The sequence below is a fragment of the Montipora foliosa genome, chromosome 4 (assembly GCF_036669935.1).
Source record: "Montipora foliosa isolate CH-2021 chromosome 4, ASM3666993v2, whole genome shotgun sequence".
NCBI lineage: Eukaryota > Metazoa > Cnidaria > Anthozoa > Scleractinia > Acroporidae > Montipora > Montipora foliosa.
In genome coordinates, this window is record NC_090872.1 from 29,258,723 (window position 1) to 29,268,722 (window position 10,000).

Genomic DNA, 10,000 nt, shown 5'->3' on the forward strand with positions numbered 1-10,000 from the left:
ACGAATTGCGGGCATTGAAGGGTTGTTGGAAGAGGCTACTTTTCGCAAGGTAGCTCACACTGTGAAAATGTAGCCTTTGCTCGGCGGGTATTTGTGCTGTTGAGAAAGATTGACGTTGATATGAGGGAAAAATGTGGTGTAACTCTTTGTAACAACTGTATACCTAGCCTCCCACGCAGACGTTCTTAGGCTTGTCACGCGTTCCTCCCCGTTCGTGGGGAGGAACGCGTGACAAGCCTAAGAGACTACTGTATACGAAATCTTCATAGTAGCGGGAAAAACATTTTTAACATCATTTTTGTTTGAATATGATGCGCTGAGCTATAAGAATCTGCTCAAGTTTTTCTAGACACTCCAGCTCAGAGGGGATTTGATCAACCATTAATTTATTATAAACAGCTTGGCATGGAACTTGTCCTTTTAACAACTTAGATTGGCATGTCTTACAAATGTATTCCTTATTGTCAAACGATGTTTTCCCTGTAAAAAGATTCTGTTTGCCATATTTACTTTTATTCAATGCTAAAACTGTCCTTCTATAAAGAACTCTATTACACACAGAGCATACGTAAAATGGACCTTCTCTAATCTTCTTAAGAAAACACCTGATACAGGTATCCAAGGTATTGTGTGTCACGGTTTCTGCTGCAATGTCCTCTTTTTGTTCGCTTTTTACATTTTGATAAGTTTGCCTTCTTCTAGCTAAGAATTGTTGCTTTTCAATGGAATCCATAGATCGATGATTTTCTTTACGAGCTGTGAGAATGTGTTCTTTGTTATCCTCATAATGCTGTCGGGCCTTATCTAAGCAAATCCTTTTCTTGGCAGGTTCAAGTTCAGCATAAAACTTTCGTTTATTAGATGCAATGTCCCTTTTCTCCTTTGAAGTTTTGTGATATTTTAAAATATTCAGTTTTTGAGCTTTAGTTAACTGACATGAACACAGCAAACATTGAATGCAATACTCCGTTTTGTCACAGTTAAGCTTTTTTGTTACAAATTGACGGATTGTCTGGACTAAACAATTTGTGTCATTTGTGCGAAGTACCTCAAGTCCATGACTTTCGAGAGAGAGAAAGAATAATGATGTACTTCGTTTAGTTTTGTGAAAAACACAACCAAAAGTGACACTGGGGAGATAAAACAAAAATCCTGTGTTTGTAACCATATTTTGAGCAATGAATCTGTTAAGGACTAATACACTAGAAGATGAATCACACACAAGGGTCCCTTTGCTACTTAAAGCAAAACTTACATCAATATTACCACCATATATGTTAAGAGAATGGGGCAGTTCACTAACTTTTGCATTCCCTTTACCAATGTCCTCAAAAAATGCACTTCCACATTCAACAATAGCATGTAATGTATCAGACTTCCAATAACTGCAGGGCTTAAGAACAGAAAAACAAATACCATAAAAAGCTATAGCAGAGCTTTTTGTCACAGTGCCAATATTCATAGTATTATCATTACTAGGAATATCTGTCTCAAAACTGCAGAGAGGTAGATTATCAGTCTGAGAGTCTTCCTGGAAGGTTTTGCATTTGGTTAAATTTCTTTGCATAAAAATGTTCACAGAGAGATTATTGGTGTCTTTGTGCATGGTTTTATAAATGCCTGAATTTGATTGCAACAGTGGGCTATCAAGTTTATGTTCTTTATCACCATCTTGCTGAAAGGGATTGCACATGACTGAATTTGGTACTACAGTATTGTTCACTACAATTGCAGTCTTTTCAAATATGGCAAAAAACCAACCATTACAATGGTTATGCAAAAGATTCTGCAACGAACTGTAACTTTTTTTCAGAAACACACATATCATCAATATATACCCAATGAGTGTTATCTGTTATAGCCACTGTGAAGTGATGATTCAGAGATCGAACCATGCCTTTTAGTACATAACCTTCACCTAATACATCCATAGTCATTGGGAATAATACTTGATTAATACAATGGGATGACAGTTCTACACTTAAAAATTTTGGGAGTGTCACAAAATGTTGCAGGATTGAAATATCCCCAGAATGCTTTTGACATAAATCACAGTAAAGTCTACAACTATTTGGTAAGATTGCCTCAGAAACATAAGTTTCAAACTGGCTCTGAAGCAAGTTTGCAAAAGTCAAGTAAAGTACAAATACATTTGTTTCCTTTACAAGTGCATTGCTACAGAATGAACAAACTGATTGATTACTCTGTTGTATAAGAAAAAGAGATTTTAATTCTTGTGTCATTGCACCAACTGTATTCAACCTAAATATATCACTAAATACAGCATTTGCAGACATTGATGCAAAAGAATTGCAACGTTCTCTTAAATGAGCCCAAATTGGTTCTCGAATTAACGGCATATCTGTAAGATCATAGTTTTCTAATTGAAAACAAGCCTCTGATAATTTTGAAAAAACTCATTACGCTCAATACAGTTTAAAGAGTCTTTAAAAACGGCAAATGTAAGTTCAAGAAAACAGTCTACTGCGCATGAGAACTTTCCTGCATGAGTAAAACAATGGTTCATGAAATGTCTTCGATCTTTCGTTGTCTGTTGTGACTGTTCACTGATAGCTCTGGTCTTATCTTTCGTTACGTTACTGAACATGTTGCCATTTATAATGTGCGCTTCTTTGTTAGTAATGACGTAAGGATTAAAGCTTCCATGTGAGGCATGAGGTATTCTTCTCAACAAATACTTTCCCCTGTATCTCTCAATATGAATACGAAAACATTGGAAATCGTACGCGCATCGATTAGAAATTTTAACAGTAGGGAAATCAATACTCTGGTTTTGTATAAATGTCAAAATGGATATCACATACAGTAAAAGCAACATGGTGAGGATGGACAAAACAGTAGAATATTGTGCGATTCAACAGTGATAGCTTCAACAGAGTGTGTACTTAAACGTTTTAACTCCTGAGTACTTTGACTCAACTTTTCGATATCTGTACTCTCAGTTGCAGTGTGTTAAAATTGCTTAAATATTTATTTGAATAGTTTTTCACAACAAGTGTACTCGTTCAACAAGTCTACAAGTGGCTACTCACAGCTTTAATTATAAATGAACTCGTTGGTTCGACTAGATATGGTGAACCTGTTGGTTCGACGACTGTGAACTCGCTTCGATTGTAAATGAACTCGTTGGTTCGACTTGAACTCGTTGGTTCGGTGACAAATTGTTAACCACAGTTTCAAAAATCACACTCTGTGCAGCTATTCACGTTTAACCACACAATTTCGCAACGAATCAAAATAACAACCCAATTATCCAATGTAAATGTCAAGCACTTACCTCTACTTTATCTCTCTACGCAGTTACCTGGCTTTATTTGCTGACGAAGTAGCTTTTTCCTGCTTGAGTGGTGCAATCCAACCTGACTTGCACGTGATTCGTAGTTGCAGCCAATAAGAATCACACAATTTTTCGGGACGGGCGCGGGATACGGGAAAGTTAAAAAAAACAAGGCAATTTTTGACTCCCAAGAAATCCAAAGGAATGCGCTCCCGAATTTAAGACGCTGGCTGACTACGTCATCCCGCGTAAAAAACGTATTAGGGTACCAATATCAATCCTTGGAAAACTCAGTAGAATGAAAAAACGTTGGTGGTATAAAATTAGTAAAACGAGGAGGTGTGGGAACGGTAAGTCAGGACGTACAACACAAATGCATAAAACAGTTAATAGAACATAGTATTGTTTTGCTATACCCCCGAGTTGTTACAGCAGTTCATTGGTTATTGTAGTGTACCTATGCTCAACCTTCTAAAGGTTTCAAACTATACGTTAAAATGCTGAATTATGCATTATCTGATCCATAATCAAGACAAATTTACAGTCTGTTTTACGTAACATAAAAGATAGCTTTTATTTTCCAAAGAAATATGTTACTAGTAGGAATAGAATACTTCGACCTTTAAGTATGAAGTTCTTGTCCAGAGAAACCATCGCTTCCACAGAAATTTACGCTTTTTGCTGGAATGTTTTTAACTCTTAACCCCCTGTTGGTTTTGCTAGTGACTTTACTTTACTCTATGCTGGGAAACACCCAGGCAGGAGTCATGTCAAATTTTAAATGACAGGTACTGAGCAACCTGCAACTTTAATTGCGCGCTTGCCACACAACCAAAGAGTATTTGGCCAAAGGAATGGAAGCGCTCATTTCACCCACTTAAAAGCCTTCTCTCATTTCCTTGTGTTTTTCAAATTAGCTTACGGGACAAGGTATCCACCAAGGAAACAATTGTCTCTTTTATGCGCATCTACTCGTAGGAGACTGTGTTATCTTCGATTCATTCAGCAGTTGGTGATGAAAGCTACTTTCTTTTCCCCTCGAACCATCGTTGGTCTTTTCCTTTTTTGTATCTCTTGTCAATGAGAATCACAGCAATGGTGGATAACATTTCTTTCAGGGAGTTAAATTCCCAGGGGATTAGTTTAGAACACAAACACGGTCGCCGTGACGTCATTTGAAAACAAAGGATTGAACTACGTGCTTACATTCATTGCCACGCAGACATGGGATCGGGAGGGATGGGAGTGTAAATCCACTGATCTAACAAGAGAATTGGTCGAGCATTTATTGTTTGAAGTAAAGCTCAACAAAATGGTGGCGGTCCTCATCTTGTTTGAGGTCACATAGAGACCTCAGCGGAAGAGTTCAAAGTGAGAAGAAAACAATGTGGCAATGTTGTAAAAACCGCTTTCAAAGATTTTCCGCAGAAAGTAATATGGAAGGAGGTTCTGCTTTTATCTTCACTGTCTATACGAACTTTTTTTGCGAAAGTGGCACCACGGGCTTCAGTTTTGGCCGCGTGAAAACAGTTGATTGCTTGGTTTAATCATTTTTCGAGATCACTAAGTGGTGTAAACCGTGGAGGTAATCCCAAAAGTTAACGCTAATGACCTTTTTTGCAGAGGAGTTTCAGCGAGCCGTGCACATATCCACGGGGCAAATGCTTCATCCTTATGTGGTATACACAGTGTTTCAGTTGTTTGACAAAGATGGTGAGTTGCTTTGAAGGTTTGTTTATAACTAACTTCTCCATGCAACTGGTCACTAAATCCTAGCAAATTCCTTCGTAGAAATAACATTGTTCTTTTAACCTTGAGTGTTTGTCCCGCCACGGTAGAGAGCTGCTTGGACGTCAACGACGGCTACGGGGTTATTGCTAATTAATTAATTAATTAACTTATTACTAATCATTTGGCGACTGCTTTAAGTCGTTCGGCATGGAACGTGTGTACCAGCATTCTAGGAATAAAACTGGTGTAAACGGTGTGGTAAGAAAATTGGAAATTCACTTTCAGGTGGATCAGGTCCGCCACATAACGTCAAATTTGTTCATTTCACATCGTTTTCAGGACGAAAACCACAAATAAATATACCAAAATGTAAAACACACGTCCGTGGAGTGGCGAACCATTGTTTTAATTCATGAAACCTATTTACTCCCAGAAGTTGTTTTTGCTTCAGCTCCTATTCTAATTGGCCGACTTGCGCCTCAGTTTATCTTCTGCTTTCAACGGACCTATTTCGTTGGTAGTATAATGAACAATTCTTAAATATCGTGTTTTTTGTCCTTTTACCTTCCAGGTGATGGAAAATTAAGTTACAGCGAGTTTATAGATCTGATGAAGGACCGCGTCCAACGTGGATTAGGGGTAATTTCACAACTTGTAGGTTGCTTTTTAATCAGTAAATGCAAAAAAGTGCATTGTTTATGGTGAAAGTGCCTGCTAGTGAGCTGCATTGAAGTGAAGATTAATCATCATTCACTGCCGTTCTCGTGAAATCGCCTATTTTGATAATTTCACGTTATTGATAATTAAAAGAAATGTACAAGAATATGGAGCGGACATGCAGGACGTGAAATAGCAGATCACGCGGGTCAACTTACACGGTCGATTTCTCACTGGTTAATGTCAATGTCGGCAAATGAAATTGTTATACCTCCCAACTCAAATACGTTTTCCGATTGGAGGAGAACGTGTCATGGGTCAAAACCCACTAACTCCCTAGGGAAAAAATGACTTGAACTTTCGACTCGCACGTGATCAGGGGGTGCACCTTTGAAACAGCCGCAAATTCCGTGTAAAAATCCGTGTATTGTTCTATTTTGAGTTGGCTTCGCCTCGGGGAACATTGAGGGTCTCGGGGAACAAAACTCACTGTTTCCCTTGAGGCTAGTCAATAAGTGCTTGGTGAAATTTTCCAATTATGACTTGGGGATCGTCGGAAACAAAATCCGAGTGCTCCTTTGCACAGAACACTTCAGATAGGGCAGCTGCGCAAGTCAACCTCGTCCCCAGGGTCTCTCAAGAAGAGAGACCCTGGGGACGAGGTTGCTGCGCAAGTTTGGTATTGCAAACAACAAGCAAACATGTTTAAGGACGGCGCCTACTAATTAAAGATATTTTTGCCCCGGTGTATGATTATGCAGGAAATGTAGATCTTGACAAGTGTTATTGAAATCCAAAAAGAAAATTGGGGGTAACCACGCATTTTTCAAAGATAATTCCTGAATAATATTTGTAAAAAGCTTTAAAATACAAAGCAATGTTGGCGTTCTTTCTCAAATTGAAGCTTAATTATCTCTCAAAAATGCATGGCTACCCCCGATTTTCTTTTTGAATGCCAAGAGTACTTACTAAGATCTACTTTCTTCGGATAGTTTCAAACTGCGCAAAAATATCCCCGTATTGGTAAGCATCGGCGATAGGAAATCCGAGTATCTGGAGATGCGCAGAACGTATGCGCAATAACAATAGTAGGCACCGTCCTTAATTGAACAACAGCAATGGATCTCACTGTGGCTAATTAAGCTAATCGCCAAGGGCTCAAGGAAAACAAAGATCAGTGGAAGATAAAGAAAAAGTATAGATCGAAAAACGCCTAGAGTGACTCAGTGTTAAATATAACTTAAGCCTTTATTGAGATGAAAAATGAGAAAAAGTTTGGTGGTGCATGGTTTGTTTTCAATATTCCTTTAGAGAGATTATTCAGCTCTCATAAAGTATTGCTCCAATAGGCAGTTTTCCAAGTCGTTGTTTTGATTACTCATCGCTTGGCGGGGTTTCAAAGTCTTTCCGGGATGTTGTCAACAGTTCGACGTACAGTTATTCATCTCTAAATGTATCTATTTTTCAGCTTAATCTGTTAATTGCTTTATCTCAACCAGAGCTTATCGGTAATAATCGATATACAGTTTATGCGATCTCCACTTGAGCCATCTGTTAGTGTGACTATTAAAACTCGGTCATTTTTTTTATCCTATCGTCATTACAAGCTGTCTCGTTAAGTCGGCCAAATCTGTTATTGTATCTTTTTCCAAGCGTTAATCCGTTTTCTCAAACTTTCATCGGCTGTCACTGTATCTATTTGGCAATCTACTTTGCAACCGAGCTCTTTCACCGTCTTTCGCGTGACATAGCTTTTGCTTCGTCAAGTACCGTGGTTAGGGTGACGTTAAAAGCATAGTCAAAACCTCCTGACAACTTTTAAGGACGAAGAACGATATCCAAAGAATTACAAATTAAGTAAGCTCGTAGCTTGTTAAAACGTAAAGCCACTATTGCATCTTTTTGTGATTTCTTGCATTTGTAAGCGTTTGTTTGAGTTTAAAGATTGGGCGAAAATCAAAAAGAGCATGTCTGATAGGACGGTGAATGAATATACTGCGGCAAAGCCAATATTTTGAAAGGCAAAGCCTTTCTTCCATAGGGTCTTACTTCTAGTATTAGAGTACATTTTTTACTGTTTAGAAGTATAATGATTAAAGATTAAAGCAAAGGAAAGCAAAATTCATCTCGGGTTTTATTTTACCTTGGTGAAAAATTCTTGAAAGGTCACACTACCCTAGGCTGCTCGGTTAAAAAAAATATTCCAAATCCACCGAAGACTGAAGTGAACATTCAAATTCTAAACAAAAACTTACAATCTTGCTCTGAATTGTGCTATCGTCTTCGCGCTTTGTAGTAATAAAATAATTTAAACTGGTGGCAAACTTAAAAGGTTTACTTGATGACCTCACAGAGTGTTGTATGTCCGAATCTGTCATTAAGACATTCGCCGACGAGCTTTCATTGGTCAATTGCCTGGTTTTACCTGGGGGAATGAAATTTCCCTATCTATCGTTTTGGGGTAGCTGTCAAAGGAAACTCTATTGTTCTCGTGGCATATCCAAGTTCCAGACGATAAAATTTCCCCGTGGTAAATTACTTGGGAAAAAATCGGTCACATTGAAAAAAATCAGTTTCCTGAGCTAAACTGTCAACAAGTTGAATTTACCTAGGTAAAAAGTCTGCAGTGGCTTGTAACATGATACAATACTTAAGAATAGGAATTAACTGATGCGATACAGAAATACGAACGGTAAAAACGACGGAAATGAACGGAGAATAACAGGTGGAAAGTTCCAAGTGAGATGATAAAACATCACGCTTCACAAAAACGCACCACATTCTTATTCTACGGAATGAACGAAGTTAACCGCTCATCACTTGGGACGAACAACTTGTACCCCAACTTGAGTGATACATTTTTCAGACATGGTTACTTTTAGGTTCACGTCTACTTCATTTGTCTTTGTTTAATGTAGTGGAAAGGCGGCATTCTTCGCTGATTGACCTTCAGGTACAACACTTGGCGGGAAATTAACGCTCATCAATTTAGCTGCATCCACACGAGAAATTTTTGTGAGACAATTTTTACGCGGCAAATGATTTTTTAAAGTTCGAAGTTAATTGCGTCACAACGCAGGGGCGTAGCGTTCTTTACACGTGCGTACTTGAGAAATTGGTAAAAAAAAATTTTTTAAAGATTCTGTTAAAGCACTCCGAGGCCACCACACAGTGTCATTCCAGTCCCCAGTTCCCGGTAATTTTTGAAGGAAAGGTTATGATGATTTTTATTGCAGATTTTGCGACGTCTTGCCCTTTGCATGTAAACACATATAGTTTGTGTTGCAGCTTGCTGGAAACTCTTAAGATAGGTAAAATAAACAACTGACTACTGCATTTTTCTTCGCATTTATTTATTGAAGTGACCTTTGGAAATAGTCGGAAATGGAGTTTGCGAGACCCAAAATGTCAAAATTTTCTGGGGGAGCATGCCCCCAGACCCTTGCTTTGGAGCGCCTTGGGCAGTCGAAACATTCTTCGTGTGCGTACACCTTTAAAATTCACGCTACGTCCCTTCAATGACTTGGACTGAAAGATAGTCAGACCACCAATGCTGTCGCAAGTATTTCCCACATTTCATGTGACAAGTCGTCTACACGAGCAGTTTTTCGTATTTGATAATTTGTCATATAAAAACTGGCGCACCAGTTTTTATAAAATAGATTTGTCACATAAACTCTTGGAAAATTTTTTCATGTACTTGAGTAAACAAATATTGTCACAGAAAGTTGCCACAAAAAAAGATTGCTCATGTTAGGGTCTGAGAAAACTAAAACGCCAAGAAGAGATATGAGAGTTTTCAGTCTCTGGGTCACAAACACCTGTTGAAGGCTCTATGATGCTACTCCTCACGAAGGATTTTGGTTTTTTTTCTTCTTTTTCATTTCAAATCAAATCGGTTACTTTTCTACAGCCATTACAAATCGAGATTTTTGGAATATCATACTCGTGCTGGTGCTTACTTAGCAAGAATATTTCTTTATCTCGTTCGTGCACAGTCTTTCTGGATTAGGAAGATTATGCAAACCTTTCACGACAAACCACCCGTTATTAGTAACGTTCTTTCTTTTAAGTATATAAAGTTATCGCAGAGGTCATGGGTTCCAATCCCATTGAAACCACCTGAATGTTTCTGGGGTCTATTCTTGGTTTGCATCCACGTGATGAGACGGTCATGTTGGTGAGCAAAACAATGGAAAATGGCCCCACAAGTTTTGCATAATAATATAATCAAATTCCCAAAAGACATTTTAATGCCTTGTTCTGTACACCGACACGTAGGAAGCGTGGTGGCCTCATGGTTAGTGCACTTGA

General features: G+C 38.4%; 1 protein-coding gene across 1 annotated transcript in view; it reads left to right on the plus strand.

The window, feature by feature from the left end:
• LOC138000545 (calcium uptake protein 3, mitochondrial-like) overlaps positions 1-10,000 on the plus strand; it is a 36,564-nt gene that overhangs the window by 21,106 nt on the left and 5,458 nt on the right. Inside the window, exons 11-12 of the mRNA XM_068847040.1 lie at positions 4,922-5,011; positions 5,601-5,668. Coding sequence (XP_068703141.1) covers positions 4,922-5,011; positions 5,601-5,668 — 158 coding nt within the window. The remainder of the gene's footprint in view (positions 1-4,921; positions 5,012-5,600; positions 5,669-10,000) is intronic.